This window comes from Crinia signifera, chromosome 1 (assembly GCF_055691185.1).
Source record: "Crinia signifera chromosome 1, ASM5569118v1, whole genome shotgun sequence".
NCBI classification, from domain to species: domain Eukaryota; kingdom Metazoa; phylum Chordata; class Amphibia; order Anura; family Myobatrachidae; genus Crinia; species Crinia signifera.
The window spans coordinates 372,231,861-372,248,934 of NC_139217.1; the positions used below are offsets into that span (position 1 = coordinate 372,231,861).

Sequence of the window (17,074 nt, forward strand, 5' to 3'; positions counted from 1 at the left end):
CAGCTGTAACACCTGTGGGGGGAAACTACACTCCCCCGGGTGTAGGTCGTGGTGACTGAGAAAGTCTGTCTCCAATTTTCCACACCTGGAATGAAAATGGGCGATCTGGCCCTTGCGTGCTTTTCTGCCCAGAGGAGACCTCCCGCATGCAGGCCCTGCATTTTGGCCCTCCTAAACGATTGACATGATACAGCTATAGCGTTGTCGGACTGCACCCGAGTCGCCTGATTTAGGAGCACATGGGAGGACTGAATCAGAGCCTCATAAATTGCCCAAAGTTCCAGGATGTTGATAGGACGGAGACTCGTGGCTTGACCACCTGCCCTGAAACTGTATCCACTGGGTTAGGCTCACATCAGCCGTTAACAGGATCAAAATTTGGATCCCGAACGGTCGTCCCTCCAACAGGTGAGACTGAAGCCACCATGCCAATGAAACTCTGGCCCGAGGGGAGAGCCGTATCAGCCGATGCATGTGCAGATGGGAGCCTGACCATTTGCGCAGGAGATCCAATTTAAATCTCCTGGCATGGAAATGTCCATATTAGATGGCCTCGTAGGACGCCACCAAAAACTTTCCCAACAGGCAAATACAGAGATGTACTGAGACCTGGTTTGGAGTCAGTACCTCTGACCAATTCCTTAATGGCCTTCGCTTTGTCTGGGGGAAGGAAGATCCTCTGGGCCACTCTGTCCAGAACAGCAGCTGAGTGGTACGAGAAATGATGGCAGACAGCTGTTCCCTGGACCCCACCTTTGTGTGGAGATCATCCAGGTTAGTGATTATGTTGATCCCTCTGCAGCCGCAGTAGCAACATCATTTCCTCTATTACCTTTGCCGTGGACAGCCCGAAATGCAGGGCACAGAGCTGGTAATGATCCTCTAGCAGAGCAAACCACAGGTATGTCTGATGGGGCGGCCAGATCGGGATGTGCAGATATACATCCCTAAAATCCAGAGAGGACAAAAATGCCCCCCTTTCTAGGCTTGAGACTACGGCCCTCAAGGACTCCATTCTGAACTTGAATACTTGTAAATACGGGTTCAATGATTTGAGGTTCAGAATTGGGAGCACTGAGCAGTCTGGCTTCGGTACAACAAATAGGTTTGAGTAATAACCCAGACCTCTTTGGGGAAAAGGAATTGGGACAATGACCCTGGTCTGAACCAACTTTTGTAATGCCGCTAGTAGTTATTCAGAGTAACCTTGGAAACTGGCAGACCTGACTTGAAAAATCTACAAGGCGGGCAAGAGCTGAACTCCAGTTTGTACCCCTGGGCGACATTCCGTATCCAGGATACCTGGCAGTAAACACTCCAGATGTGACCGAACAGCAGCAACTACGCCCCCACCTCTAGTTCCCCCAGGGACTGAGGCATGGCCTCAGGCTGAAGATTTGGAGGAAGAGGCAGAGCCAGTAGTCTGCTCCTGGGAGCTGACCACAGTGGGTCTACGCTGTTTTCCCCTACCGCATTGTAGGCGCCCCTGGGCTTACTCCAAAACTTGCCCCCACGAAAGGTCTGCAACAGGGGGTTCAGAAAGGACCATCTGACGGAGTTGCTGAGGGGAGGAAGATGGATTTTCCAGCTGTGGCTTTAGAAATCCAAGTGTCCAATTCCCCTCCAAACAACCACTCCCCCCATAAAGGGGGGTGCCTCTACACTCATTTTGGATTCAGTATCAGCCATAAGGATATGCATGCTGAGGTCGCCATCGTGGAGGTATCAAAAAGGACACACGTGGTCTCCTGAATGTGTTTGTCCTATCAACCAGGGTCTTTCCACCCACCAGGCCTTCATAATTTTGACATTACCATGAGTGAATGAATGGCGTGAGTCATTCAGCAGCCAGCAATAATAGGCCTCTGGGAAGCACCTACAGCAGTGTAAATAGAAAGATTGAGAGCATGTTAAAATCTATGAGCTGGATTCTTCAAGGTGGCCGCCCCAGGAACCGGCAGGACTGTTTTTTGACAGGCATAACACAGAGGCATCTAGTGCTGGCAGGATTTCCCAGACCCCTCTGGAGCAAAGGGGAAGGTGGACACTAGACGATTGGGAATCTGGATTTTTTTTTCCCCCAGGGATGCCCAAGCTTTTCTGAAAAGGTCATCCAAATCCATAGATTAGCCCTTTTCTGTGTAAAGAAAAAGGAGTGCTGCACATCATATTCCTCAGCAGGCATATGCAACACTCTCTGATGGTCACAACAAGAGGTTCGAGGCCCTGAGCTTAATAAATCTCTTCCAAAACAGGCTCCACCTCCTCACCTTCCACCTGCCCCTCTGCTTTTTTCAGAGTCAGAGCCAACCTCTAAAAGCCTGCGCTTTTGTGGTGCATTAACAGCAACCAGTGTTAGATTTCTGCAGACACCTGTAACTGTTGAGTCTGGTGCAGTGTGGCAGCTATTTGCTCAGACATCTGCTGCATCATAGCTAGGGATGCCAATCCCGGAGCATTTTTTCAATCCCGGGAATCAGGATTGAAAAATGCTCAATCCCGGGATTCCCGGGATTGGTATCCCTACTTGGGAGCTAGGTGCAGACAAGCACTATAGGCGCATCCACACGCCATTTTTTGGAAGGAAAATCACAGGGCATAAAATAAACCACCCCCTTTCTCCCACATTGCCTTACTTTTGAGAGGGGCAGGCAGCAGAATGGAAGCAGGCTGCTGGTGTGACGCGCCGGTATGTCACTGGACTGTGCAGCCGGGAGAAGTCGGGCGGCGAACGGGTTCAGTACTGCGGCCTGCACAGCGTGACCCATGGGTCACGCTGCGCAGGCTGCAGCGCTACACCTCCGGTGTCACAACTCGCTCGCGGCCCGACCTCTCCCGGCCACACACAGTCACAGCGGCAGGGAGTCTCTGGTCACAGCGGCGAAGAGCCTCCGGTAGTAGGGAGCGGCGGTGCGGGGGCCTGTTCTGGCTGCACAGTGTGATGCGCAGCGTGACCTCTGACCACATCACGCTGCGCATCTGAGCTGTGCATCAGGGACAGAACGAAGCAGCCGGGTAGCGTCTGAGCGAGTGCTCAGACGCTGCCCAGCATTAGACTAATCTAATCCCGAAATCCCGGGATTGGAAGCTCCAATGCCGGGATTCAAATCCCGGCAATTTTGGGGCCAAATCCCGGGATCCCGCCGATCCCGGGATTGGCCACCCTAATCATAGCCTTCATTGAACTCAGCCACTGTGGTTCAGGAAGCCCCCCCCCCCCCCCAGAGGCCTCTCTATGCCGAGATATCTGGCTGCACTGATCACACAGGAGTGTCAGCGGGGGGAGGGAAAACCTGGTGTTACATACAGTGCACTTGACATAGTTACATACAGTGCACTTGAAACAGTCAAACTTGACATAAACATAGTGAAAACCCAGAGGGAATAAAAGCAAGTCTGCCCAAGCCATGTAAGGGACCCAGAGGGAACAAAACCAGCACACTTGCCAAACTGACCTAGTGGGAATGTAATGGCGCTGTCAGTGAAATGTACACTGCTATTCCAGTGAAACAAGTCCTTAAAAAAGCAGTTTTCAGCAGCTGTCCCCAGTTTAACACCCTTGTACCAGTGAATCTGTAGACTGAAGTGCCTTGAAGGAGCCAGAACAAGCTGCATGCTGTTTCTTGCAGGAAATGGAGCGGAGTCACTGTTCTTAGGTAGCTCCGCCCCCTGTAACCGCGCCGAAGCTACTGAGAATATTGATACTGGCAAATTATATATGGTTTACTAAAAAGGTGCCAACAATTATTTTTATTATTTTTCCAAATTTAAAATAAAATGTTGAATAATAATTCAAACATCTAACAGTATAAAAAGGAAACTTAAATACAAATGGAACTGCACATCACTCACCTTTAAAGAAATCACCAGGATAATCGGAAGGTGGAGACACCAGAGGAGCATCGAGATTTACAATTGATTTCATAACAATTTCCAAAGCATTTCTACCATACTGCAGGGAAACATAACAGGAGTCAAAAAACAAAGTCAAAGAAGAAACTCTTGAGACATATATTGCCGTTATAATCCAAAGCTCTACAAGTAAAAAACCTTCCACGCAAATTAATCTCAAGTTTGTACCTTGTTATCAAAGTTAAAGCGACTCAAATCCCTCGACTCTGTTGCTCTCCTGTCTCCGTGTGTTAAGGCGCCCTACAAAAGGAAATGCACATGAATATCAGGTTATATTCTCCACATTTCACAAACCAGGAAAGGCAAAACAAATTTCTTAATCATTCTGAAAAGTGAAAGCTATAAAATAAAAAAAAAACCCGACAACAAATCAGATTATGTAACATTAAAACAGGTTGTCTAGAGATAACAATTATGTGCATATTTACCAAGCTCTCCAATCTTTTTGCAACTATTGAAGCAAATCTTTGTTCTCCAGCTAACTCTGAGATCAGGAAGACATATTCCGGAGCTGTAACTTGATTAGATCTGTGCGTTCTACCTATAAGGAGCAGGTAATGTTAAAAGGACAAGCTTTAAGACCGGATCAACAACCAACGGAAACCAACAAAAGTATTTGCAGGTCTTCATAAACCTGTAAAAATACATTTAGGTGCAAAAGTATTGATACAGCAAACAGGTTTCCATCAGAGTGCAAAGCAAATTTAGAAAAAGTAAGATAAAGTGTGTTGCCCTCTTCACAGAAATTCAAAACTCACCAAACTGCTGAATGGCTCGATCCGCACTCCAAGGCAATTCCAGTGTCATGTGCACTCTTCGCCTCTGGTTCTTAGCTCTTCGGTCAGCTTGTAATGAGATTCCAGAACTGGCAGCTTCTGAGATGATTGATATATTCTAGAAATCACCAAAATGTTACCACACACTCTGACCAAGTCATCATGCAGGAAATAAGAACGTATGCTAGAACACATACCTTTTCACCATCCATGAACCTCTGCTTTTCAGTGATATTAAGAATTTCAACAGGTACATCAAGTTCTGACCTGGATTCGTAAGATATGCTTCCATCATCATTGCTGACCACTCGTCCCTTTCGTCCAGTCATCTGTATTGGAATTAAAGAATTCTTAAGTGTGGGAATAAAACTCCTTACACAATGGACATGCATTTACATATACACACACACTTCACCTCCACATGAAAAAAAATAAAATTAAGTTTCAAGTCATAATCAGAAATGTAGAAGGTCACAAACCAGGGACAAAGCCACCAGCAGGAATTGTAGGTTACCAATATTTTCTCTCTCTCAGATTCTATTAAGGACACTAGAGCTATGCTTGGGCAAGGTGTAGACCAGTGATGGCTAACCTTGACACACCAGCTGTTGAACTACACATCTCAGCATGCCCTGCATAAGTTTTAGCATGGCCAAATACTACAAATGTAGCAGAGCATGCTGGGATGTGTAGTTCAACAACAGCTGGAGTGTCAAGGTTAGCCATCACTGGTGCGGACAGTGGTTTGAAGCCTGGCACTTAAACTCTGAAACAGACTCCTTCCAAACAACCTCCTCTATTCCTCATTTAACCAAGTCTAAATGGTTGTTCACACAATGAGATTTTGACTGGAAAGTCTAAAATCACCTACAAGGTTAGCAAAAATCTCAGAGCAATTTAGCTGCAGGTGACCACGATGAATGGCCTAGGTCAGTGTCGCCTAGCATAGCTCCACTGTGCAAGCAAGGCAATTTGGACTAGAGCACAGACTATTAGTTATACCCCTTTTACACCAGCCTACCCGTGTATACTCTAGTATAAGACGACCCGAATACAAGCCGAGGCACCTAATTTTACAAAAAAAAAAACTGGGAAAAAAATGATTGACTCAAGTGGGACCCTCACTTGAGTATAAACCGAGGGGGGCTTTTTTCAGCATAAAAAAAGTTCTGAAAAAGTAGGCTTACACTCGAGTATATATGGTAAGTAACCCAAATTTTGCACTATTTTCTAAAAATATGCCGATCTGATATCTCAGTCCATAAAGTAATACCAGGGAGAATTTTGATTGTCAAATGTAAGATACATTCTCAAATGTACACTTTCATCGCAATATATGCCCCCAATCACGATCAAAAGGCATTTGTCCACTTAGATTCACTCTTCTCAGGAATTCTAGTTTTAGGAGGTGACCTGAAATGGACTTTAGACCCCCTCCTAGACGCATCCTCACATGCCCCCAACTACTCAAAACACAACTATAAGAAAGTTAAGAAGTTATTCCATGACCTCCAACTAGCTGACTCCTGGAGAATTGCTAACCCCTCAGATCGCGAATATACCCATTTCTCTAGTCCACACCAGAGATACTCTTGACTGGACTACATCTTTCTAAGTCATAGACATCTCCCCCTGATAATAGACACCTCAATAGGCCCTATAACATGGTCGGACCATGCCCCGGTCTTTGTGACAATCACTAGTTCTTCGGGCCCAACAAGTCAATGGACTTGGAATCTGAATGAATCCTTACTGTTCGACGAGTTTCGCGAAACTGAGATAGATAGGGCGCTGACAGAATTTTTCACAATAAATGACTCGGACGAGATCTTAAAAATAACCTTATGGGAGGCCCACAAATGCTTTATGGAGGGTTAAACTTATACAACTCGGTAGCTTTAGGAAACAAAAAAAAACAAAACAAAAAAAAACAACACCCAGATGACTAATTTGCTACCAAAAAAAAAAAAAAAAAGAGCTCTCTTGAAACGGCACACAAAGCTTCCCTGTCCAAGTTAGAGTTTACTGAACTAACCGAGGCCCGTGCTCAACTTCAGAAACACAAGTTTCTCTTCGCAAATGTAAAAGTAAATATTACCAGTGGGGCAACAAACCAGGGTGACTGCTAGCCCAGGCGCTTAGAGCCCAACTTGTAGCATCATTTATAGACAAAATGAATAAGGGTTCGCTTAGGTTTAAAACTCCAGAAATTGACACTTGTTTTAAACCGTATTACTCAGCCTTGCATAATTTGAATAACTCTACAGTTAATTCAGACCCTTTTACTCTGTTGCTTGAATCTAATGGGCCCCATACATCAGCAATCACAATTTATGGATTTCCAGATACAGGGATTTTTTGGCCAGATAAATGGATTTTACAATCTATCTGACTTTGCCCACACATTACAGATTTATTTCAGTGATCGGCAGATTTTTCCATCTAAAGATTGCATCTTCATATCTGGAAATTGGCCAATCGATTATCATTTCAGCTGTTCATAATGTAAATAGATGAAGACGACGAATTTGGAATGCCCACACATAAAAAAGATCCGAAGATAATACCAGATTATTAAGCATGTTTAAAAATTGGATTAAGCAATCGATTGGCGATTTTGATTGGGATTGCCAAAAGGGGGAGCCCACACATCTAAAATTAATTGTGGCAATCATCTCCATATCTGAAAATTGTCACAATTAATTGCTGATGTATGGGGCCCTTAAGGCTTAAGGGCCCCATACATCAGCTATTAATCTCAGTCCCACCTTCATCAATAGCCAATCTTAAAAATTCATATCCCTTTATTTGGAAGGAGTCCCATTATTACCTATTGAGGTGTTCAACTCCCTAACGACTTATCCCGGGTAGTTCCCTTAAACTTCCACCCATGCAGATGCAGTCTATGAGGAATAATCTTAGTAGATGGCACCATAAAACAATTCTCCTGGCTAGGGAGAGCAAATGTTGTTAAAATTAATGTCTTGCCCAAATTATTATATATTCTCCAGGCCCTTCCAGTTTGCGTTCACAAATCCTGGTTCCACTCCATGCAATCTCTGATCCAACAGTTTATATGGGCTTGTAAACGATCAAGGATCAATAAATCTATCATGGCCCGCTCTGTGCGCAATGGCAGTTTTCAAATACCCATCATAAAGAACTATTATTATGCAATACTGCGCAACAGAGTTTTAGACTTGACCAGGAGCAGGGATTGCAAACAGTGGGCGGAACTGGAAGGGGAATGCATGCAACAATATGCTGAGATATTTCCCTGGCTCCCTGAACTGAATAGAACTCCCATTATCCACCCGACTATTTCCCCAACACTCCCGTTCTGGAAGATACGATGAGGTCACAAATATTTTAGCCCCCTGACCTCATTCATTGGCAACCCTGACTTCCTCCCAGGAATGGTGCTCGCACACTACAGACAATGGGCACTGGACGGTCTTTCTAGGGTAAGTCACCCCACTAGTTCAATCCTCCGGTGTCAAACAATTCTCCGATATTTGTTTCAAGTGGGACATCCCTTCCAGCGGCTTTTGGAAATATCTACAAGTGCGACACTACTTGAATACCAACAACAGGGCCAAATTAGCTGCTAGAGAACTTACACCATTCAAAAGGATGTGTGTAGCCTCTTTAGACCCCAAGCACACAATCTCTTCTCTATACAAATTACTCCAACTCCCAGATGGCCAGAGCCTCCACCCTTTCACCCAAAAATGGGAGAGACACTTTGGTATATCGCTAACCCAAAAAGATTGTGAGACTATTTTCCTTAAATCCCATAGAAGTTCTATATGCATTCAAGTAAGGGAGACACAATATAAAGTGTTAATGAGATGGTACATGTGCCCTTCTATACTCCATGCCATCTCACCATCCATATACCCCTCCTGTTGGAGATGCAGAAATGCCACTGGCACTATGCTCCCCGTTTGGTGGGACTGCTTTATACTGAATACCTATTGGGCAGACATAATAGCAACCTCACAAGACATTCTGAATGCCCTTGTACCCACTGACCCGGCCTTTTGGCTGATCAACTATGACACCGTTGACCCATAAGACTTCGCTGATAAGACACTTCGCTAATGCTGCCCGGGTAGTGATCCCCACTCTTTGGAAGTTCACTAGCCTACCTACGAGGAAATGATGGTTCTCTAAAATAGACTACTACCAAAATATGGAAGATTCACCCCTCACTTTAAAAGATAAACTATCAGACTTTGCTAAAGTCTGGCTTCCCTGGCTGGAGTACAAATCCTCTGAGGCTTATAAAAACTATATGTTCCGGGCTTGCCCATACACTAGTAAGATTTATCTTCAGGTCTGGCTGCTTGGAACTAAAACATGGTTATGGATGAGAGCAAATGACAGTTGACCATTTGCTTGGAAATGCTGGAAAACTGACAAACTGTCACTCATCCATAACCATGTTTTTGTTCCAACCAGCCAGATCTGAAGATAAATCTTACTAGTGTATGGGCAAGCCCGGTAATCATGAAAGAGCAGAATAAGTAGTATTTGATTGTTTTCTATGGGCATCATATTTCTTCTAAATTGACCCCTAAAAATCTATGGGGGCAAAACTGTTTTTGTTGGAGATACATCCAAGAGCTTTCTTACTCTTCTAGCTAAGTGGATGCTCTGTTTGGAGAAAGGAGCTAATTTCAAATACAATACATTAAAAGTCTGCTTACACACACCTCTGACTTACACACAGTAGTGAAGAAATGTAAAACAACAAGGAAATACAAAAGATGCGTGAATATGGAGATTGGACGTGTTGTATATTACCTCTGCCACATTATCCGGCCCCCCAAGCTCATCAATAAGCTCATCCAAGGTATTTGGAGGAAGAGCTTCTGCCAGTTGGTCCAGTTTATCCAGCAGTTCTTTCTTCATTTGCTGAGCCCTCTCCACTGCATCCTGACTGGTCACACAGCTGTTACTGACATTGGTATTACTGGAAATGGCATTACTAGAAATGGCTGAAGAGAAAGAAGCACAGTTATTTAGTTGGCTCAAGAGATATCACTACTGGTATTACACCAAATAAATTTGCACCTGGAAGGCAAGGAGCTGTACTGATAGGAGTAGATTTAACAGCAGATGAAAAGCTGGGATGTTTGGATCCAAGCCCGGAAGCTAATAAGGCACTTTGAATGGAGTCCGGATCAATTCTTTTCTTTTTCTTCTTTTTATCCTTGCTTTTCTTATGCTCTTTTCTAATTAACCAAGGATCTACACAAATAGAAAACAGCAAAGATTAGGCATATAGAGCGCTTTACTTTACACGGCATAGTTAACTGCACTGAGGTCATCTTTAGTCTAAACCAGGGCTCATCCATGGAGTAATAGTCTTCTCAGTCCTATTTAAAATAAGCCTGTGTGTATCAGCTCATTTTACATATTTAAACATAAAACCACCCACTCAGAAATGCCAGATAACGTTTTACTGCTAAGCTTAATCACTTGAGTGGTAGGCCCAGCCGCAGCGGGTGGTCCCAGAAAATTTCCGGGCATACCACTAATATCAAGGTGTGCGCCAGTTGTGCACCACCTGTCTGGGCACCCCCCATCTCCTCTCCCCTCCGGCGATCGTACGCCGGGAGCTCCCAGGCTGCTGCTGCGCCGCCCCCGACATTATTTGCAGGGAGCAGGCGGCAGGCTCGGGGAGGCTCAGGAGTTCAGGCACCAGAGTCCTCCCAAGCCACGGGGGGGAACATCCCCGAGCCTGCTGCCTGTGGTCACTGCTGTGACCGACAGCTGAGGCAGTGGCAGAGGAGCTCCGGCGTACAAACGCCGGAGGTGAGGGGGGTGCCTGGACAGGTGGGTGGGAGGAAAGCTACACTGTGGTGGGTTTTGCTGGGGCAGGAAAAACCTGCCCTAGTAGGTTTGCCCTGCTCCAGCAAAACCCACCACTCAAGGGGTTAATGTAAGCTACAGAAGAAGTGCATCTTACACTAAAAAGGTCTGTAGTTCATATGTAGCCCTTACCATCTTCATCATCCCCACTGGATTCATCTCTAAATGGATTAAAGTCATCTTCATCATCTCCAGAGCTTATAGACTTAAAGCTTTCACTTTCACTCTCTGCCTCTTTATCAGAAGAGTCCGACCCACTATCTAGCTCATCTGAGCTGCTGCCGGCAAGTCCTCCTGTTTTTCTTGGCTTTTTGGCTTCTCGTGAAAGTGCTTCACCTACAAAAGATAGGGTGGAGCAATAACAAAATAAAATATGGTTCTGAACTTCCTAAGGGATATGTATAAATTAAAAAACATGTCACTTACCTTTCCTCTTCTTTGTTTTGCTGTCTTTGCTGGGGCTGTCCCTGGGAGAATTGTTATTGCTTTGTGCGGTCATGTCTATACCTAGCAGACTATAGAGTTTCTTCCGGTCAGGAGCAGGGAAATGTTTCTCAATCAGAGATTGAAGTACTCCTCTAAAAAAACAAAAACACAGTAATTGCCATTAGACATTTTTTTCTTTTACATACAACATTTTGCATATTTAAAATAAAAACTGGACTTGCTTATCAAAGTCTTCATGGTCACTTTTAGACAACTAATGATACATTTTCCCCATAGTTCACTGTTGCAGGAGACACCAGATCCCACAAGTCATCTCATCATTCAAGAGTCCACAGAAAGATGCCTTGACGGCAGGTTCCCTCTGGTACTTTAAAGGTGCCCATACACTTATCCGAAAGCGCCTGAATCCAAAGGATCAGGCCAAGAAATCTGCCCAAATCAAATGTATTGGACATCCCCTCTGACCAGATGTGCATCAGATGGGAGTGGGGAGGTCAGATAGGCTGCACATAAAATTTATCGGGTCGGACTCATTAGTGGCACATCGCGGTTGCTTTTTAGTGCGATAGGTGTGTGCCAGCGGTGAAGCACAGCTAGCACAAATCTATGTGCATCGGCATGAAGTGCCAAATCATTAGTGAGCCCTCCCAGGAAGCTCCAGGGGCAAACTGGTCCGACTAGTCCTAAAACCGACCAAACTAATGGGTGCGATGTGAAGTGTCCCGCTCAGCTCGCCACCCCCGGGGGTGTCGACAGAGAGGCCAATGTTGGCAGTGTATCACACCTGAACGTAGCAACAGTTGAATAGCTGTGGCTATTGACGATAAAACAATTAAATAAAGCCCTATGTAAGTCCTGTGAGGAAGCAAAGTACCCCCACAAAAACTACCATATATTTCAGCAATACATAAAATATATAAGCAATAAGCCTAAGGAAGTCCCACAGCAAGAGAATGTGGGATAGCCAGGGGAACACCCAACAGACATGGAAGGCATCTACAGAGAACAGAAAAAATGGCCAGCAATTGGACTGGCCTATATAGCTACAGCAGGGGTGGCCAACCAGAGGCAATGAGCCCAAAAATGTGTTGTGGTAGGACAAACCGCACATACCATGCAAAAATATGGGCAGCACATTAACAAACCTCCCAACATTTTATGTGCGCCTAGCACGGTGACCCTTGTTTTTCATAATTTTGACGGAAGACCTGACAGCCGCTGTTACCCAGAAAACTCAGGAGTGTCAGCACATGGGGCAGCTGGAAGACTATCAGCATAAACCACAGTGCTCGTGCAGCACTACCCTGCTGTGTGCTGGCTCCTGAACCCACAGAACTGCCACTTGAATCCTCTGACTGCATCTTATTAAGAAAAAGAGCCACATGCAGCTCAAGAGCCGCAGGATGGCCACCCCAGAGCTAGAGTATTTCTTCAGCCATGCTGCCTGGCGAGCTCATCCCATAACCTATCTAGGGACCCCAAGGATTTACATTGTGCATAAGGAGAACTGACTGATCAGTTCAACCAAGAACCCCACGGTTTAGGTACAAGAGCGACTGACAAAGCATCTGTCTTCCAGACATAGCAGACTTCAGAGCAAAACTCTTGAGGGAGGAGTCCCAATTGCAGGCGAAACACTTGTGTATAAGTAAAATAAAAAATAAATAAATATCAAAAGCAGAAAAATTAGTTCAGCAACACAGCAGTCGATCAACCACAGCAGCGATTTTCAATGTGCGGCACACCAAACAAGATTCTGGAATTGCCAAGGCACACCATCCGATCCCCACAGGGACAAAACACAATGGCTTCGATTGAAAACAAAAAACAATCATACTGGTCGCCACAAGTAAAAAAAAAAAAACCCACACACAACATTGACCATCACATGAAAACTATCAGTGAAAAAACAACTGGTGGTGGTGGCTTTAAACTAGTGTGGACATCTCTAGCTCTAGATACGCGTGTGTGCAGTGGTTGAAAAACAAAGTGCTAAAGGTCACCTACCATTACTAGCCTGTCTGGTAAATAAAGGTCAGGTTATGCAATTCGGTAGAAAAAGCTCACAGCCTAATCAGTGGCCACAGCTTTTCATGTGCATTAAACACTGCCCCCACGAACGTGCCGCCCCAGCATGCAGAGTTACCCTGCACGCGTGTGAAGTGATGTTTAGCATAAACACCATTCGCAGCTTGTGTGGGGAGGAAATCTTTTGATGGTCTAAAAAAGGTGCATACATACTGTACAAATTTTTTTACCAATTTCGTTGAGACATTGATGACCAATTTCCCTTGAACCCAGTGTCTTGGACGAAAGATCGAGCTACAGTTTATAGGCTTTTTTTGAAAAATATCCAAATTGTGCTGTATGCACAGTTGACGAACAACCGGCGGGTATGCGCATCATCATTCGTTGTATAGTCACTGAAAGATTTTGACAAATATCATTCACAAGGACCAAAAAGAACAAAATTGTCCCGCTCGCTGCAAGTGTCTGCACAGGTGCATAGATGCTTATGCACCGAAGCTAAACATTGCTCCCCGTGCAAATGCGCAGGGGAGTGATCAAAATTAGAATGCCCTTCTAAATGCTGGCAGATCCAACAGAAGAGGCCTCAGAAAGAGACTGTACGCCTCAAAACTATAATAAGGCCTAACGAATTTCATTTGACAAAACCACGACAAGTGAGTTTGCATCTGTGCTGAAGTGCCTAATAACCACTAGCAATATTGTATAACCTAAAATGAACGCATTGTATAGTAATCACTAGGACTAACTTTGCAGTAGATACAAAGTCATTCAGCTCTCCACCCCCTTCTTCCAAAGCTTCCAGAGTCCTTGCCTCTCCAGTTGACTGCAGGCCAATAACTACACACTGAAATAACACCAAACAAAAAATTATTTTCTGTAAAAAAAAAAAAAGGATGAATTCCAGACACACACAAAAAAAAAAAAAAAAACACAACATGCTAAAAACTTACCTTGCCATTTTTTATTTCTTCACGAGCTAGCTGTACTACTCTTCTAACTTTGGATGCTATGCAGAGATATTTGAAGAACCTTTGGTGTGCAGACCAGAACTGACCCCACATTGACTTCTTCATTCTTTGTTCCGCATCAATTAGGTCAGCAGCTTGTTGAAACCTCTCTCTGGCCAATACCCACTTAAAAATGAAAAAATAAAACACTTCTCAAAATTCAAATCAGCAAAACAGGACTATGCAATCAGGCTAGGTTAACAGGATTATGCATACCTAATAACTATTAAACTGGTGAGGGAATTTAGGAATTATTATTATATATTAGGGAGATTTCAATGGGAACGCCTAGCGTTTTCATGGGAAAGCCCATGAAATGCTAGGCATTCCCATGGGCGAGTCCTCCGGCGCGCCACCCCCACAGTCTTGGGTGCGTGCGCCTGATGAATAGTCTTTTCACCATGGCCACTCGCGCAGAAATGCGTATGCTCACAACATCGGTCCCCCCTGGGAACGCACAGGGGATGCAAAGCGATTAGTATAAGAGCCCATATTTCCAGCTTAGGCCACCTGAGTAAACCAAAGCTTACTCAGCCTGGCTGAAAGTCTTCTAGAGGCCAGGAAATACGCACCCTGGTGACCTGTCCCCGTTTCCAGGAATGCAGGGCAACCATGACCCATCGGGTTTGCATACGAATCTGGATCAGTTAGACATTACATTGGAGTATATACGGATAGTTCCCATTCTTAAATTCTTCTAATGTGCACAATGTTAAAATAAAAACACTCAAATACTGAGCTTTAGTGAAACGTGCTGCACCTAGTTGAACCATTAAGTGCATTGCATCTTGTACCAGCCCCACTATCCCAGTCTGTAATGTCCCCTGGGTTGCATGGAAGAGGAATACCATACTTTTTCGTTTGTTTATTTAAATAAAAAAAAATTGCCTCCCACATGATGCAATCACTAAATGGGTAGAACAAAAGATAAATATTTGACAAGCTGAGCCATCATTTTACCACTTCCTAAACCCAGGCAGTAATTAGAGTAAAATAGTCACATATTTCTATAAAATAACGTCTTACCAGCTTGACAGATTTATTGTACATTTTTACATAATCATGGGTGAGGGGAACTTCTTCAATTTTAAAGGTGACACCAGTGAAGCTCAACTGTCTTGCTATATACATGCCTCTCAGCTTCATATCCATGGCTACAATTTCCATTGCACCCACACCCCTAAAGAGAAAAAATAAAGCAGGTTATTAATCCACTGGGGAAAATGTAGAAACCATGTACAAACTAGCAATAGACATTCTGGTTATGAAAACTGTTCAAAAGTTTTCATTGCTTGCTTTTAGTTATAATGCTGGGCTGTACAATAAGGGAATCATTACATATACTGTACAATGACATGAAGAAGAAAGTAGAGATGGCTGGACCCAAATGAGCTCACAATGCAAGATGTGGGAGAAGCAAAACTGATACATAAAGCAACCAATGAAATTAGGATGTAGAATACGACCAAGCTCAGACACACAGGGGGAAATTTACCAAGATGTGTTTTCTACTTCACATGTGATGTTGCTATGGGCAACCAATCAGATCCTGTCTATCTTCCAGAGGGTGCTAAATAAATAAGTAGATTGATTGGTTTCCCATAGCAACATCACATGTGAAGTCTAATTCCCATCTTAATAAATTTCCCCCCACAGTGTCCAGGATTTAAGGCGATCTATGCCTAAACACAGGTGACCCAGTTTAAATGATAGCCATGCTTGATTCTAGATTAACTGTAACTTTGGACCAACAACTGTTTACAGCAGTGTATCTCAAATGGAAAATGTCCCCAATGGGTCATATTTTGTGGATTTGGGCCTGTGGAATCAAGTAGGATACATCCAATGTAAAGTAGATTAAATCCCCGATCCATGAGAACAGAAAGCCACAAAACATGAACTCTTGGTGGACCTTGAGGACCCGTGCTGAGAATCCTTGGTTAACAAATAAACGTTCCACTGTAACACGTTTATCACTTTATACAATGTAAACTTCAACTGAGAAGAAAAAGATAAATTACATCTCAAGTTTTTAATTCTCAGTCACGTCACCATGGTGGAGTAACAAAAGATGGGCTTAAACCATTTTGCAAAGGTAAACCTGTCATACAAACAGAGGCATAGACAGAATTGGAATTTATTGTCAATTCCAAAAGAGTCAGCAAGAGCTTAAACAAAGATTGACACAACAGATAAACATGGTGCACATAGAAAGGATATATAAAAAGCAACCTTACCTCCTTTCCACCGCCTGGATAAAGTCATTAAACTCTCTAAAGGGAGTACCTTCCCCCCAAATTCCCAAGCGACTCATGTAAGCCATGTTTCGTGGCTCAGAGGCACCTGGAAGAAAGGATGTGCTTTAAACCACAGTTCCAGTAACCTGATGGCATTGTCCGCACAACATATACTAAGTGCACAACATATACTAACCTGTGGCACTGGCATATACCACTCTGGCTTTAGGTAGTTTGTTCTGAAGCTCTAACACTGCTAAACCAGTCTTTGTTGGCTTTGAAGAACCAACTGGACACAGATTTTTAGCTTTGTGACATTCATCAAATACAATCTATATTAAAAGTAATTAAGGAACAATAAAACAAATTGTGCAATAAAGAAAATGAAACAGTTAAATGAACACAATTAGGCTAAACGTACTAGAATGTGAAATAGTAACCATTACAGTAACGTCAAAAACTCAAGTAGCGTGTCAATGTGTAATAAGCACAGCCATTTCTTAGTACTGGCCTAGCAAAGAATACTCACTTTGGCATCATGACACAATATGGCACTTTGAAATAAAGTGAAAAAAGGATACAACACCATCAAAGTCCTCTCCGCACCAGTGAAGAAGCTGCTTTAAGCGCGTTTTGTATTTACCACCAGACTGACTTTCGCCAATAAGAGATGAATATGTAGCAAATATAACCCCCTTCTTTACACTGCCATTATGCTTTGAGGAAATTTTACCATATTTAAACTGCAATGAAAAAACAACAAAAAGTCTTAATATGCAGAAAA

General features: G+C 43.8%; 1 protein-coding gene across 5 annotated transcripts in view; it reads right to left on the reverse strand.

Annotated features, from left to right (window-relative positions):
* SBNO1 (strawberry notch homolog 1) overlaps positions 1-17,074 on the reverse strand; it is a 62,517-nt gene that overhangs the window by 18,177 nt on the left and 27,266 nt on the right. For all 5 annotated transcript variants that reach the window (XM_083151282.1, XM_083151277.1, XM_083151281.1 and 2 more), the window contains 15 exons: positions 16,872-17,033; positions 16,487-16,622; positions 16,291-16,396; positions 15,080-15,233; positions 13,997-14,179; positions 13,793-13,890; positions 10,995-11,146; positions 10,701-10,904; positions 9,768-9,944; positions 9,498-9,691; positions 4,886-5,017; positions 4,671-4,806; positions 4,341-4,453; positions 4,081-4,152; positions 3,853-3,952 (listed from right to left, as the gene is read on the reverse strand). In XM_083151282.1, the coding sequence (XP_083007408.1) occupies positions 3,853-3,952; positions 4,081-4,152; positions 4,341-4,453; positions 4,671-4,806; positions 4,886-5,017; positions 9,498-9,691; positions 9,768-9,944; positions 10,701-10,904; positions 10,995-11,146; positions 13,793-13,890; positions 13,997-14,179; positions 15,080-15,233; positions 16,291-16,396; positions 16,487-16,622; positions 16,872-17,033 (2,119 nt within the window). The remainder of the gene's footprint in view (positions 1-3,852; positions 3,953-4,080; positions 4,153-4,340; positions 4,454-4,670; positions 4,807-4,885; positions 5,018-9,497; positions 9,692-9,767; positions 9,945-10,700; positions 10,905-10,994; positions 11,147-13,792; positions 13,891-13,996; positions 14,180-15,079; positions 15,234-16,290; positions 16,397-16,486; positions 16,623-16,871; positions 17,034-17,074) is intronic.